Consider the following 16,896-nt stretch of genomic DNA (forward strand, 5'->3'; position numbering starts at 1 on the left):
AAACTGTTGTAGGTCACATTCATATTTGTATATCACATAACATAATTGAAGCATTCGTGAAACGGGGAATCATTAAATGGTGCTCGACTTTATGGCACTTCGTTTATCTCCTTCATGTCATTTGAAATCTCAACATAAAAATGTATAAGAGTTGCGATAAGAGTGTCTCTTGTATTAGAAGTATATAGTGTGTTGTTGCTTTGTTTAAAAAAAATGGTTAATTTAAATTAAAAAATAAATGAATAAATACAAATTGCAATTCAGGGGTGTTAACATCAATTTTTCTATTATGAACTTTTTCATTATGAATTATTTATTTTCTTCTTTTTATGAAAAAAGAAAAATCAATGCTGTATATAGTGATTAAATTTATTGCACTTAAACGTGCTAAGCTTGAATTTCTCTTAAAATTCTAACTGTAATAGCTAGTTGCATCTTTCAGTGTTCTTTTCTTACTAATACAATTAATTGACTTAAAAGAAATTTGCCTTTTAAAAAAAGTAGGAGGAAAAAAAAAAAGATTTTTTTTTGTTCTCTATAATATTGTATAGGAAATAATTTCTTTTTCACTACACATGTTTCATGGGTTTGAGTAAGCTCTTCGCCAGTAGAAGGAAATAGAGCAGTCTTGCATTGCTCTATTTCCTCTACTTAAAACTCTGATATAGGGTAAGTGATTTCATTTGCAAATTTTTGCCTCATCTGACTTAGGTGCAACCAAATGAACTGCAGTCGAACTCGCTTACAAGGAGCACGAATGGACCGTTAAGTTTTCTCGTTATAACCAAGTGCTTGTAAAAAACGAGTTAGCAAAAAAAATCATGAAAACTCATACATATTTGATTTGTTTGTTTTTTATTTCTGTGCAGTGCCTAATGAATTTAATTTGCTTTGAGCTGTCTTATTGTCTTTTTCTTGTTCATTGTTTTCCACGAAATGCTCATAGCAAAAGAAATATCGTCATTTGCACGCATGGCTTCGAAGAAAGTTAGAAGTTTCTCTGCACATCAAAAACCATCGAATTTGCAGAGGGCAGTTCAGCTTAAAATTCTTCACATTAGTCGTTATCATCGTCGCTTTCTTTCTTTTTTTCCTGTTACTTCCCACTGCAGTAGCTTGAATGTGAGTTTCAGTATTCTTGCAAGCGATAACATTGACTTCTATAAATACATATTTTTCTAATGCTTATCTATAATAAATTTTGAAAAATGAGCCAAGATCATCACTTGTTTTCAGGATTTATGACTCATCTACAATTTTAGGTTGACTTTAAAATGCAAAAGGAATTTTTGCAAGAAAGAATAAATTGGGCTATAAATCGATGGAAATTGTATGAATCACTGAAATATTGCTCGCTTTAAGCGGGATCTGCTCGTTAAAAGCGAGTTATGCTTCCATAGATTTAAGGTTGTATGAACCAAATATTTCTGATTTCCTCGCAAAATCAGGGCTCGTTATATACGACTTCGACTATATAATCAATGAGTTATGCAAAAATATTTTCTTTTATTTGTGTATTACTTTTATTGTAGAATGGCATCAAACAGTTATTAAATTTGTCAAATAACTTTTGAAATGAGGTCATTTTTTTTCTTTTCATCTCTGTTTGAAGAAATGCAAAGTTTGTAGCCAGTGCTTGAACAAAGAATGGAAAGATATAATCAAAACTGCCTATCTGGAGCACATGAATCGTGGAAAGTATCGGCGAGCAATACCTGCTGTAAGTTACATTCTGATTTAAACGTTCTGAAAATTATTCCTTTCGCTAACGCGTAATCGTTCGTAAATTCCTTTTGTTATATTGGCATGTGTGGAAAAAGATCCAATAGCAGGATTTTGGCAATGCAGTAGAGCCTAGATTAACTGAAGTGATTGGGACTGAACCACTTTTGGTAAACTGGAAATTCTAGGTAAAAGAAGGCATATCATTTGTAGTAATCATTTATAAAATGACTACTTCATACAATGTTTTTAACTATATTATTGCAATTATGAACAAATTTGCTCAGTTCAACTTGTGGCCTTATAATTCAAATATTCCTTTATCTCGAAGTTTTCATTTAGTCCCAAACTCTTGAGAAAGCTGTGGGAACTTCCCATACACAACTAAACCCCTTACTCAAACTAATGATATCTCTAAGGTTTTAGCTGGTCCCTTGGGACTTTGGGTTATCGAGAATCGACTGTAGTAAACCTCAATTTTTATTGTGTTGATAATAATCAAGTCCAATGTATCTTTGTTCTTTAACATAACACATAGCAAAAATAATTACTCAAAAAAACAGTACTTTATTTTCATATTTGATCGCTTTTAAATTCCTTGGCATTTTAAAAAATAGAATTATTTAGTGTTCCTAAAATTTATTGGTGAGTTTGAGGAAAACAAACTAAAGCGATAGAAATGCACCCAAATAATATGTTTGCAGTTGAAATTTATCTGCTTCCAGTGATCTTGAACTGGTGTTTCCTTCCCCAATAAAAAATAAAAATTCAGTAAACCTTCGGTTAAAGGAGCTTTGGATAATGAAGGTCCTACTGTAATATTATTTTATTGGGAATAGATTTTTTTTAAAATTCATTTTCATATGATTTAAATAGATAAATTAACTTGGTTATAAAATATTTTTGATGTACAAAAGCGTCCAGTTTTTCGATGTCAAATACAGTGTAATGATATATTTTTGTCTACTTGAATTTATTTTTACTATTTTAACAAAAAAATCAAACAAACCCAGCTCAAAATAATGTTGTAAGTGGGGTTGTTTCCTTCAGTCAAAAGTAGTACTTTTAGTCACTGAAATCGATAGAATAAGCAAAAAAAAAAAAAAAAAAAAACATGGACCCAAAAAATTCTTTTATTTTCCCAACAGTTATTTTTTAATTAATTTTTTAAAATGTCCGATTTTGCAAACAAGGCGTGGTCTAGATGACGTCACAAATGATGCTTTTTGGCGCATCTTTGTACGGCGTTTCCACTTTATGATAATCGAGAAGCGAATTAAAATTGCACTCTATGCTTGCTATCAACCATATCGTTGCCAATACATGTGAGTAAAGATGCGAATTAAATATTTTGCACTGTGAATGGCAACACAGAATGGCATTTCATCATTTGTGATGTCATCGGCAAGAAATGTAATCAAAGAAAAATCACCAATTTAAATAATTTTTTAAAAATATTATCCTTAACAAATTATTTAAAAAATGGTTAGATCCTATGTTTTTAAGCATGTTCTTTCAGAAAAAAAACTTTTAAAATTTTGGAAACGAATTGAGAAAAAAAACTTTCCATGTACATTTGAAATTTTATCATGTCCATGTGAAAAAGCTTTATTTCAAGAATTAAGGTGTAAAATAACTACTGATACAAGTAACATATCAAAACTAATATTTCTTGAAGAAACTAAAAGTAAAGCTGAATGCTGCTTACTTTGTGTTCTTTTGTTTCTTTACAATCGGCCATTAACTTATTTATTCCAGGCAATATCAAGTCGCCAACAGATTCAGAATACTGCAGAACCGTCTGAAATGAATTTAGTTATGGACCTGTGGTTCAAAGGAAAATGCTTGCAAGATGAAGCTTGGTGTCAGTAAATGCTGTCCCTGGAAACATCTAATCAATTTTTAGAGCTTTAACTTGTGAGGCATAGATTTTATCTTTATTTATTAGGGAATAGGAATTAAGTGTCTGGTGGTATTCAACTAGTTTTTCCTTTGGTTAAATTTAACATAATTTTATTAATATATATATGTATATTTTAATCTTAGCGTAGCTAGGTATTTTTTCTTGCCTTCAATGTTCTATTAAGGAATCTTAAGACATTAAACTTATAGGTAAATGTAACTTGGGGTGTGTCGCAGGTCTAATCTTTAACACCCTCCCACCTCCCCCACCTCAAATATTTACTTATTTTAGTCACTTGTCTGTGAAATAAGAATGTTAGGTAAAATAAGAAATAACTTCAAATAGCACAAATTGCCGGTGTTTCGGCGTTACAAGGAATGCCTTTTCAATGCAAAAGTAATGAGCGATGCAGTAATCTGCAATTTGTGCTATTTGACGTTATTTCTTATTTTATTTAGACACACGGCAGTGTATCAGCCGAGCTCGGAAATCAGGCGACACATCTGCCAGTGTGTATCTTACACAAACCATTTCAAGCTACTTTTGACTCCCTCATTTCTCAAAAACTATTAAATCTACGTGCTTGAAATTTTGTATGTCTGATAGAGCTGCTAAGCAGACGTAGAATCCTAAATTTCATGAGTGTACCTCTTATAGTTATGGAATTTTTAAGATCAGAAAAGTGTCAGTTTTAACACTGACTCACTCACTCATCAAAATGTTTACGAACTTCCAAGTGTCTCACATACTTGAAATTTGGCATAAAGATAGATTTTTATGTATATGTAAAAGAAAAAAATCTAAAAAGTCAAAAAACTACTTTAAAATAGCAAAAAAACTACGCTATTTTTTTATGAGCATCACAGCGTAATCACTTCACTGCGCAATTGGAAAATATTTCGCCAATGAAATCAAAACAAATGGGCTCATCAAACATTGCCAAAACAAGGTTGTAGAAGTTTTAAATTGACAATTTAATTTCTAACCAAGATGGGGCTTTAAACAGCACTTTAAGTTCCGCTAAAATGAAAAATGATCCATTAAAAAATTGCAAATCTGGAGCTAAGACTTTAAAATAAAAAATAACCAGCTTTAAAGTTTATAAACCTTTATATCTCAATTAAATGCAAAATTTTACCGGAGGAGCAAAAATGGCAGCAATAATTTCGATAATTAAGAAATATTTTCGCCAATTCTGCATATTTTACGATCTATGTTATGATAATCCCTCCGAACAATAAAGAAATTCCAGACAGATTTTGAGATGAGTCTTAGCAATTTTCCTAACTGTTGACAAATTTGAGGACGCCAAAGACCAAGAGTTAATGTACTTGGGCCTTGCTGATAAATGGGAAAAAAAGAAGATTATTGCCCAAAATTGGCGATCGCGTCAAGTCCTCTGTTATCAAAATTTCTTCAAAACTTCTAACTCGCAACACCAGAGCTTGAATACGCTACCTTGCGATGATTAACAATGCTAAAGAAAAAAGGTAAAACATTCCATCCCACGTGCTTTCTTTGGGGTAAATTACAGGCTTCAGACAGTTTGTGGTGTAATGTAATTTCAGAAGAATGGAAAGAAAAGCTTCCCACAAACACGATAAAAAAATATTATTCACTAAGCGTCAAAGCAAGTTATAAGTTACGGCATTTGTTTGTTTTACCTTTTTCATCCGCCATTATACAGTAGCTGCAGCGCCCCCTATAGTTTATTGGAGTTGCGAATAAAAAGAAACCACAAACCAGTGCACCGTAAAAGTAGAGAAGAGAAAGGAAATCATATATTTGTATATGCTTTTGCATTATAATTGTCTAAATTAGAACATAACCTTTAATTTAGTTTTTCAAAAAGTAATGATATCCCAACAAAACATAAATGTGAAAAAGAACCCAAGTTCAGTCGAAATGAGATTCAGGGTAGACGGAGTCACGGACAAAAAAAAGTTCAGATCTAAACGGTTACCAAGTTCCATAACAGTTCCTCATAGATGTTGGATTTTCCCATGCTCTTCGATTCGTTTAGAAAACAATTTTTTACTTTCTTTGAAATTGGATTTAAAACTTGGCAAGTTTGAAAAAAAAATATTGATGACTGAAACTTGCCGCAAGTTTAAAATCTATTATCAAAGAAAGTAAAAAATTGTTTTCTAAATGAATCAAAGAACATGGGAAAATCCAACATCCATGAGGAACTGCTATGGAACTTTGTAACCGTTTAGATCTGAACTTTTTTTTGTCTGTGACACCGTCTACCCCGAATCTCATTTTGACCGAACTTGGCTTTTTTTTCACATTTATGTTTTGTTGGGATTTTTTCATACACAAAGGTATTTGGTTCAACTTAAGGATGTTAGGTGTTAATTTTTCTCAGTTTTAGCAGAAGAATGTAAAGGGTGTCCCACAATTAACGCAAGATTTGAATTTGCCGCCATTTTTGCAATAAATGGTTGGCACACCCTGAAAAAAGAACAATTTGACAGCTGAGAGTTTAGGGTAATCAAAAATGGAGCGTTATACGATACAATAACGCGCGTTCATTATTGAACAACTGTTTCAAAAATAATGAAAGTTGAGGCTGGTCAAGCAGTTACTGTTATTGGCGCTCGGTATCGCAACACGGTAATGCACGGGAGGTTGTGGGCTTGTTGACACAGAGACCTTTGAATTCAAATAACCCCATAAGAAGAAATTTAAAAATATTAAATCACACGATCTAGGGTGCCAATTCTGATCACCGAAATGAGAGAGTACGCGACCAGGAAATGCCTTATGCAGTCATTGAAATGTTTCACTCTCTCTAGCTGTATGGTACAATAACACCCCATTTTTACTAACCCTAAACTCTCAACTGTCAAATTGTTCTCTTTTCATGGCTGCCAACAATTTATGGAAAAAATGGTGTCAAATTCAAATCTTGCGTTAATTTTGGGACACCCTTTATATACAGCAATTTGGTAAAATGAAGCATGTCTAGTACTAGGTAATGTTAAAAAACGTCATCAGCCATGTACATATGTTACCGTAAAAGACCAAAGTTAGAAAATGTGGACTTTCACCAGTGAATCCCTGGAATTACTCAGTCTTTCATATGTGAATGTTGCTACTCACCGCCTATTGTCGACATCTATCAAATTTCGGATTCTCACAGTAACATATACATTACCTCATTGATATTCGCTACACAGTGACATTCCTAACATTAGGTCACCAGTAATTTTTAGTGCCACAATTTTAACAGAAGAATGCATACAGTAATTTGCTAAAATGAAGTATGTCTAGTACTAGGTAGTGTTTGAAAATATGATTCCATCAGTGCTATATATATATTACCTCATAAATATTGATATTCACTACTTCATACATGTTGATATTGATTTCACTGTGTCATCTCTTACATGAGTCACCTGTACACAGTAATTTTTAGTGCCACAATTTTAAGAAAAGAATGCATGCAGTAATTTATTGAAAAGTGAAGTATGTCTAGTGCTGGGTAAGGTTGAAAATGTGGCATCATCAGTGAATACATTACCTCATGCATGTTGATATTCACTACACAGTGGCACAACTCTAGTGTCACCAGTGCAGTAATTTTTAGTGCCACCTCTTATAATTACTTTTAATATTCCTGATTAAATTTTGAAACTTTCACTATACTGGGGTGGGGCAGGAGGGCATACCATAGACTAACAATAAGAGTAGACCGAGCTATGGCAACCCTTTTGCTGCTCATAAACCGAACCATGTGACTGGTGGATATCCTAGCAACAGCAGGCGTTCATCGTAGCAGACGATCAACGTGTGCGATAAATAAAATAAATAGAATTGATGGAACATGGAAGAATGATCTTTTATGCAGTCCGATTGGTAAATTTGTTATTCTAAGTTATAAATATTTTGTTAATATAGCGAGTTTTTCGTTTAGATAGTATTGTGCATTTTCTTTATTCAATTTCAATAACTCTCTAAGCAATTAAAGATGCATGCACCCAAAAAGAATCGGCAAACGGTAAGATTTTTACCTACAATTTCAATTTAAGATACCGATTAGTACATTTTTGCGTTAACGCAAAACGTTTACGCCATTAACGTTCACGCCAACGCTGACGTAGCAGTTCCAAATGAAATAAAAGTTACTGAAAACTGTGATCAAAAACTAATTACTAATGTCAAAATAATGCATAACTAAAAGAAAAACAGTTCAATCATCTCTGCACCCTGGAAAAAAAAAATTATAATAAAAACACATTACGTCCTAAAATTCATGTCGAGTGCCAAACGATGGACAATCCTGCCATCTAGCAACTATGCTGCCAAAGTTTTCGCCAAGCCTTCCACCAGTCACATGATGTATCCATGAACCAATTTTTTCATCAGCAAGTCCAGGAAAGCTCTGTCTACTCTTATTATTAGTCTATGGAGCATACATATACTTAAGGGTATTTGCTCATAGATGAGAAATTCTCCAGAAATGTGCAATTTATTTTCCCAGGCTCATAGCAACCTTAGTAAAGTTTTCATTATCATTTACAGTAGGCTCTCTCTATTCCGAACACTCGCAGGACCGAACAAAAGTCTTCAGATAATGGGGGTGTTCATTATAGAGGGAGACTGGATAATGCAGGTGTATTCACATGAGAGAGTCCACTGTCCTTCTCATCTTCTAAAGAGCAAAATTACAGGCATATAAGTGCCAAATAATATTGTTACAAATTCTGTAAATAGTAATTATTGTAGTAACGTAACCTGTAAATAGTTTCCCGTAATGAATATACAGCTCCTATACATTCGGCTGAAGTATACGATCCCCTATTTTTCATTGATAAAATTTGCAAAGGAAGAGAAATAAAATAACGGTCTACAATTTTCGAGAAGCATTTGGAATCTTGTGGAATATATGAGAGCTCTCTTTTCGGTGTGTATAAAAGCCGTTACGCTGGATAAAAAGTTCAGTTTCAAGTTAGTTTTTGCTTGTGAATCGTTGCAGCGGAACGCTGGAGAGCATTTATTGCTCTGTTTTTGTGAAGCCTTTTGAGCTGTTGTTTTTCGGATTTGGAAGTAAATACGTGTGTAACCGTTGAGTTTACGGTGTTGTGTGATATTTGCTTAATTGCTGATGATTAATTTAGCAGTTGTTGACAATCTTTCTTGTACATAGTGTAAATAAATTTCCTGTATTTTTTAATCAACAACTGTGTTGTCCTTTCAAGAAAGTTAGAAGTCGCACCCGATCTGTTACAATATTTATGTGAAGGTTTAATATTAGTACTAAAATATCAAATTCTGTCCCTAGACAGAATTTCTGTCTTTAATGGTCTGCCTAGATGGCAAAAAAAAAAAAAAAAAAAAAAGATGAATAAAAAATGAAATGGTACCTCTAAAATGGATTATTACAGTGATTCAAGTATTGCAATTGGAAATCATTTTTTTTTTTTGCATGATTGCATGCATTATATGTTTTGCACCATTACCATCCAACATTTTTTACAGGATGTTTTCTTCTCAAGTTTAGTCAAAAGTCATTACAAAAATTCGTTGATTAGTATTTTTTAAAATTTTCAATACTTCAGCATTTTTAGTATTTTTTATTTTGATTTCAGAAAATAAATTTAATGAAGCATTAATTAATCAACAAAACAAAGGGAAATTAGAAAAAAAAATGGTCACATTTTACAAATTTAACTCTCAGTATCTCTAAAATAAATAAAGATGTTTTGCGAACTTTTGCAGTTTAACAAAAATACATATGTTATCTTTCAAGGAAATGACAAATTGCACTGCTTGTGAAAAGATTTTAAAGCAAAATAACAAATTTCTGGAGAATTGCCCATATAATCATTGACTATGATATCAATATGATAGTTTGATAATAAAACACAGCTGCAATCTGTTTTCTTTCTTTTTTTTTTTTTTTGTACCTATTTGGGGGGGGGGGGTCTTCAGAAGAGAGAGGGAAAAGTATTACTCTCAACATAAATGTATAACGTTTTTTCACTGTTCTTAATTGTACTTAATCAGACATACTGAAATAAGTGCAAGTCTTCCATCATTTGGATAAGCAAAAGTGCAAAAATCATCATTTGGATTGAGCTTTGAAATGATCTTGCATTGGTGCAAACACTTAATATCATCTTGAAATTTTTTCTCTCCACCCATAAATCCATTTTCTTGCACTGATGAAAAGACTTCTTGTAAATCCATAACAGATATCAGTTTATTACATTTGTGCCAAACAGCATTGGATCAGTGGTTAATCACCAGTTTAGAAAAATATATATATATTTATTTGGTGTCATATCAGTATTGTGCATGATAAAACAATACGGTAGCCCCTCGTTACATCGCGCCTCGTTATATCGCTCATTTGGCTATATCGCTCTTTCCTTCTGTCTCCCGAAATATTAAAGCCTAAAATAAGAAGAAAAAAAAAAACTTTGCTTTAAGTTTGAAACCATTTCTGAAAACATATGGTATTGCTCAGAGAAGGTCTCTTTCTGTGATAATGCATATCACATTTTTTTACCCATTTACATTTTTCCCATGTTTTCGGTCATTTTAATCATTTTCTTCCCCCATTTTGTTGTTTTTTTATTTTCTTGTGCATTCCACGTTTTCCCCGCGTTCCCCCGTTAAATTTCGCACACTTTACGATATCAAAATATGACTTATTCACTTTTCCCATCGTAACTTTTTGTCAATTTTTCAAGCGTCGATCCAATTTTTTGCATCTTCTTGTCGGCCATTAAAATGGCGTAGCGTCCCCTTCCCTTCGTTGTTTGGGCGCCAAACGCACTCATTGGTTCCCGCGCATCACCGCGTACCCGGATCTGATCGCTCATTTGCCGATTCATTTTTCCACCCCACTTCACTCTACTTGCTGCTCTCTGTCCGCTCGGTCGCATTTTCTGCGGCTCCGGTTTTTGTGCTACGATGGCGATAATGAAATATCGGTGCACGGCGTCTGGGGACGGCCGTTGCTCGCCGCAAAATCGTTAATAACCTCAACATGAGGTGAACGTTTCATTTTTTCATATATGTTTAAAAAATATTAATCAAGACCGTACTTCGTCGCAGCTGAAGATGAGTGCATTGATGATCCATCACCTGTTTGAATGATGGCGTCCCATGGCGGCACGCAGAGTGCACCTGAATCGTCCCCTTAATGTAACTACTTCTTCGATGATCTACATACCATGAGGTGACGGCATGGATCCGCAATTACCTTGAAAGTATCCTGATTCCTTTTTAAGCGTGTGACGAGCTCAACGTTGTCACCATGGTGATTACAGCCTGCACCATTTTCGTCTCAACGTACATCGGCCTGCAACGGACATTTTTTTTTATCAAAAGCCATCCCTCGATAACATCCCACCATATTCATAGCGAACTGTACGTCCTTCTTCCATTTCAATTTAAATATTCCACCACCCTCCGCGAGAACTCTACCTTTTTTTGATCGTTAACGAACTTAGCAACAAAACCCAGCTCCATTCATGAACTCTTAAGTCTGTATTCCTCACATTTGTTTTTTTTATACTAAGTGAAATGTTCTGGTGATCACCACGCCTAGTGCCTATCTTCATGTCTGCTTTGAAGTAACGTTGAATAAAGAATGTATGGTAATTATTTTTGTGCTTCCTATCGTCAACTAACACACCACCCCCGGGTAAGTCTCTTTTAAATTTTTGTTCTTGGGCATTCAAGGCAGTCGTTGGTCTGAGGTTATGCGCGGCAGCGATGCTTCCACTTCCACGGCCTAATATCGCTTTCTCTTTGGTTTTCGTATAATTTGACAAAATTAATCGCGCGCAACATGACAAAATGGCGCCGTTTTTGACCAGGTCTTGAATGCCTTTTTTTTCTGAAGTTGAATGCATATGCACTTTTGTTGTTTTTTTCATATGGCTTTTTCTATTTCTGTGATGTTAATGGGGGGATATATTAATTTTATATTTTTAATTTAGTTCAAAAATTTGATGTCAATTTTTATTTTATTAGTTGCATTTATTCTCATGTGTGCATGTGCTTTCAACAATGTTTGCATTTAAAATTTTTTGTTTCTCATGATTGCACCGTGTGAATTATGTGAAAATTATATTAGATGCTCATTGATTTTTGTGCTAAAGTAAAAGACGGCACATTTGTTGCCATGTCAACTGATAGTACTCAAACCGACCCACCCCAAGGTGTGAATATGGCCAATGAGTCACCTCAAGGTGCTGTGGCGAGTAGGAATTTTAACTTCCCCATTCCCTCATATTCAGGCGAGCCAGAAACTGTTGAATTTTTTATATCACAAATTAAGGACTTGCAGAATTTAAACGGTTGGGATGATCCCACGACTCTTATGTTTTTCAAGTCAAAACTTTCTGGCTCTGCCTTGTATTTTTTTGCGACCAATCCCAGTTGCTTGGAGTCTATGACTTTTAACCAGGCTTGTGACAAATTGCGTGCATTTTTCAAAATGCATACCCCTTCTTCTGTGTCCCTTTCAGAATTTCAAAATATCAAATTTGAAACTCATGAGAGTATTCAGAGTTTAGCACATCGTGTTGAACGTGCTGCTCACTCAGCATATCCTTTTATTACGGATAGTGCTGCCCTCACCCAAATAAAATCTTACCAATTTTTGGCGGCTTTACCATTGAATATCAAGGACAAACTACTTGATGTCGACACGTCAAAGTTTACCGATTTAGTCGACAAGGCTAATAAGTTACACTGTTTACATGTAACAGGCCAACCAAAATTGACAAATGCTATGACTAGTGCTCAAGTGCAAATAGATGCCTTGGCCGAAAATTTACGATCTTTAACAACATGTGTCACTAAATTAATGTCAAATTGTCGTCTTTGTGGGGAAAGTCCACACCCACTTGTTGAATGTCCTTTGTACATTCGCGTCTCTTCCGTTAATGAGAAAACTGTTTTGCCCAAACCCCAGCAAAAAGTCTCTCAAAATTCTAATAACACTTTTTGTGTATTTTGTGGTAGAACAAACCACTTAATGATTAATTGTCGGATTTACAATGGGGGTCAACCCCTTAACAATTTCTCAAATCAAGGTCAAAATAGGCCTCAAAGTCAAAATTTCTTTGCACCTCGTATTCCATTTAGGCCACGTGGTAACTTTAATTTCCCCAACCATTTTGTTCCACCCCAACAATTTCCGTCGCAAAACAGATTTTCATCGCCGGAAGTAAGACTTAATACTCCAACACAAAATGGAGACTTTAAACTGGCGAGGGGGTCATCCATGAGGGACGGCTTGGCCTCGGTAACTGATTTCTCATCTCTGGTCCCTCAAAATATTAGTGTACAGGAGACTGAATCTGTTCAATGTAAGAAACATAATACATATCCAGATTTACATACCTTTTTAAATAGCTCCATTGGTAAAGATACTATTGGGGAATTTTTGTCGAAATTTTCAAAGCCTGATGAGTCTCAATGCAAACAATCCGAATCCATTTTTAATGTTCATTCTGATAACAAGGTTAGCGACTTACCTATACTTAATATTTCAATTGGTCATGAGATATTCCCAATGCTTTTGGATTCAGGATCTTCGGTCAGCTTATTTTCAAAAGCTGTTTTCGAACAGATAAAATCTTTGACAAAATGCAGATTTCTCTCACGCACTGTCACAATCAGGACGGTAAATTCTAATTTATCATTTTCTGCGTGCGCTGAGGTTTCATTTAAAATTGGTAAAAATTTCTTTAAGCACCCATTTTTTGTTGCTGATTTTGCACCTTCCTCTTTTTATGGGATATTAGGTTATGATTTTTTAACCCGTTTCAATGTGTTAATTGACACTAAGACCGGCAGTGCCACTTTTGATAATTTTAAAGCTCCTTTAATGCCTCAAACTGACATCTCACAACATTTGGCCAAAATTAATTCTCTGCATAGTGACAAGGCTTTTTCTGTTGCTCTTAAAAACAAATTAATTATCCAACCGGGGGAAACTGCCATTGCTAATTTTTCGTTATCTGACATACCGGTAAAATCATCTGAAATTTATTTTATTCCTACCGTTAATGACATAACTTGTGAAATTCATCCCGCTGTGCACTTAGTCGAGAAACATAATTTCTCCTCTATTATCAGAAATATTGGTAACAATCCTCTTCATTTAAATAAAGGTATGGTAATGGGTCATGTCACTGAACAGTTTGAAATTTTAAATGATTCTTTGAATGAAACTACATGCTCAAGCAATCAATCCCAATTTTGTCACCAAATTATTGCATCAGACGAAGTATTAAAAATCAGGAAAGAGGAACTGAGTCCTTCAGATTTTAAATTAGATCACTTAAATACTTCACAACAAGATATTTTATTAAACATTTTGATGAAAAATTTTTCGGTGTTTAGTAAATCTGTCAAAGCTTTAGGGTGTTCTGACATTGTCACTCCTTCAGTCATTTTGCGTAACAATAATCCAATTAAGGCCTTACCTTTTGAAATTCCTCAGGCGTTAAAAGGACAGGTTCAGGAAGAATTGGATGAATTAATTGAGGCTGGAATTATTTCTAGAAATGTGAGCCACTATGCGAGTCCGATGATAATGGTACGTAAGAAATCTGGGCCTAATGAACCACCTAAGTACCGTATGGCATTAGATTTAAGATTATTAAATTCCGTCATCGAAAGTTCCACATACCCACTTCCCAAAATTTCTACGTTAATCAATGCCGTCTCATCCTATAAGTACTATACAGTTTTAGATCTGCATTCGGCCTATTGGCAAATTCTCCTTCCCAATCATCTCCAAGATATTGTGACTTTCTCGACCGAATTTGGCTCTTTTGCTCATAACCGTTTGCCCTTTGGCCTTAAGGTAAGTAGCAACATTTTCCAATCTGCCGTGGATCAGTTAATTGATGAGTTAAAATTGCTAGGAATTCACGGAATTCATGCATTTCAAGACGACTTTTTGGTTTGTGCCGAAAACTTTGACCAGATGGTATCTAAGCTTGAGGCTGTCTTTTCTGTTCTCTCCAAACATAATCTAACTTTATCGCCATCTAAATGTGTTTTTTTCCAGACCGAAATTGATTATTTGGGATTTCATATATCACACAACTGTATTCAACCTATTACTTCTAATATTGCCAAAATTACCAAATTTGCCCCACCTCGCACCGTGCGACAGGTCAAGAAATTCTTGGGGTTATGTGGATTTTATAGGCATTTAATTCACAAGTATGCTGAACGCACCCATGTGTTGACACAATTAACCGCAAAAAATAAACCTTTTGAATGGAATGATGTTCACCAAAAAGCTTTTGATGATCTCCAGTCTACCTTTTTTAAGCAGCCTTTTGTGGTTCTTCCAAATTGGAATGATGATTTCTATTTAAATACTGATGCTTCACTTCAGGGAATTGCTGCTGTATTGATGCAAAAGAGAGATGGTATTCTAAAACCCGTGTCTTATTTTAGTAAAGCTTTGTCAAAGTCTGAACGTAATTATCCTCCAATTAAACTCGAGTTGTATGCTATATATAAAGGAATGACAGCATTCAAGACATACCTCTTTAATAGAAGATTTATTCTCATGTCTGACAGTAAGCCCTTAGAGCGTTACAGCAATGTAACCTCGCCAGCCGATGTTGTTACTCGTTGGTTGTTAGAAATTGGTCAATATTCCTATACTTTTTCATATATCCCTGGCCCTCAGAATATTTTAGCAGATTTCTGTTCTCGGAGCCCTGACCCCAATTTACATGAATCAGCTCTTCAACCCAATGCGGATAAGGAGTTGATCCTTCCCTTCACTGATATTTCCACCCCTGACAATATGCTGTGTGATATACCCTCTAATACTCCTTGTGTTGAATCCACTAATGTGGTTAATTATTTGAGACCGCACCCTACTTCCCTATGTGTACCTCAGTCAGGTCATAATTTAAGCTCTCATTCATTTGTGTGTGCCCAAACTGATGCACATAATGAAATATCTATTAAAACCTTTTTACGTGAGCAACTTAATGATCCGTACATTAAAGAAGCTGTTTCCTTTTTGCAAAAGCCTAATCTGCATCATGCTCACAAGCTTAAGGATTTTTTCATTTGTCCAACTACAAACCTATTAATGCATGTTCGCAACAAAACTTGTTTACCTACTATTGTTGTTCCCGACACATTGAAAGCTAAAGTTTTGCAAATTTGTCACATTTCTCACACCGGAATAAAGAAAACGTATGAGGTAGTTGTTAGTAAATATTTTTGGTTAGGAATGTATCGGGATGTGTTGAATTTTGTTTTATCATGTGATTTTTGTATTCGACTGAAGCCCTATTCCATTAAACCCGCCCCATTGCAAAATATTTGGATTCCGAGGAGACCTGGTGAGTTCTGTTCAATCGACCTGGTAGGTCCAATTCGCCAATATGGATATATTTTGACGGTTACTGATCATTTTTCTCGTCACGTTGTCCTTTATCCTTGTAAAGATATTACTGCCAACACAATAGTTAAGCACATGTTGAATTACATTTCTCTATATGGTAGAATGTCGTATCTTCTGTCAGATTTAGGCCGTCAGTTTGACAGTGATGTATTTCACTCTCTGAACAAGGCCTTAGGTGTTACAATTCAGCATTCTTCTCGTGCTCATCCCCAGTCCAATTCGATTTCTGAGAGAATTAATAGTCAAATCAAGTCTAGTTTACTGTCTTTACTCGAGCAGAATGTGTCTTTAGAAGTTGCTGTTATGGTTCACATGTCTATATATAATGGGACAACTCATTCATCTACTGGTTTCACTCCTAACATGTTGCACTTGGGAAGGGAACTATCCTTGTTTTTTGACACTTTTGATAATGACGTGCAACCTCGATTTCTTAACACCTCACATTATATACAAAATGTTCTGCAGGATCTTCGCCTAATCTATGAGGAGGCGTACTCTTCTTTACAACTCAAACAGATCAATCAAAACAATAGGCAATTGCCTGCTTCTCACAGTCGAAATTTTAAACAAAATGATATTGTATACATGAAGTCGGCTGACACTTTTAAACCTAGATTTGATGGTCCTTATACTGTTGTAAGCAATGTAGGGGATGTAAATTGTAAAATTAAACTCTTAGGTGATGACTCCGCGCAACCTTTTGTAATTCATGTCAATCGTTTACGTTTAGCCCCACCTCGCAAAAGCAATTTAATGTCTGTTAACACAGATAACAATGTGTCCCACCAACCTCAGCATCCCAGTCAACAAACCCGTTACTTTCTCCGTAGTTGTAAGTAATTTAATCATA

The 16,896-nt window shown here is 34.8% G+C and overlaps 1 protein-coding gene across 1 annotated transcript in view; it reads left to right on the forward strand.

The window, feature by feature from the left end:
* LOC129226299 (probable tubulin polyglutamylase ttll-15) overlaps positions 1–3,594 on the forward strand; it is a 45,869-nt gene extending 42,275 nt beyond the window's left edge. Inside the window, exons 13-14 of the mRNA XM_054860902.1 lie at positions 1,613–1,720; positions 3,481–3,594. Coding sequence (XP_054716877.1) covers positions 1,613–1,720; positions 3,481–3,594 — 222 coding nt within the window. The remainder of the gene's footprint in view (positions 1–1,612; positions 1,721–3,480) is intronic.
* The last annotated feature ends 13,302 nt before the right edge of the window (positions 3,595–16,896 follow it).

Source organism: Uloborus diversus, chromosome 7 (assembly GCF_026930045.1).
Source record: "Uloborus diversus isolate 005 chromosome 7, Udiv.v.3.1, whole genome shotgun sequence".
In the NCBI taxonomy this organism is placed as follows: Eukaryota; Metazoa; Arthropoda; class Arachnida; order Araneae; family Uloboridae; genus Uloborus; species Uloborus diversus.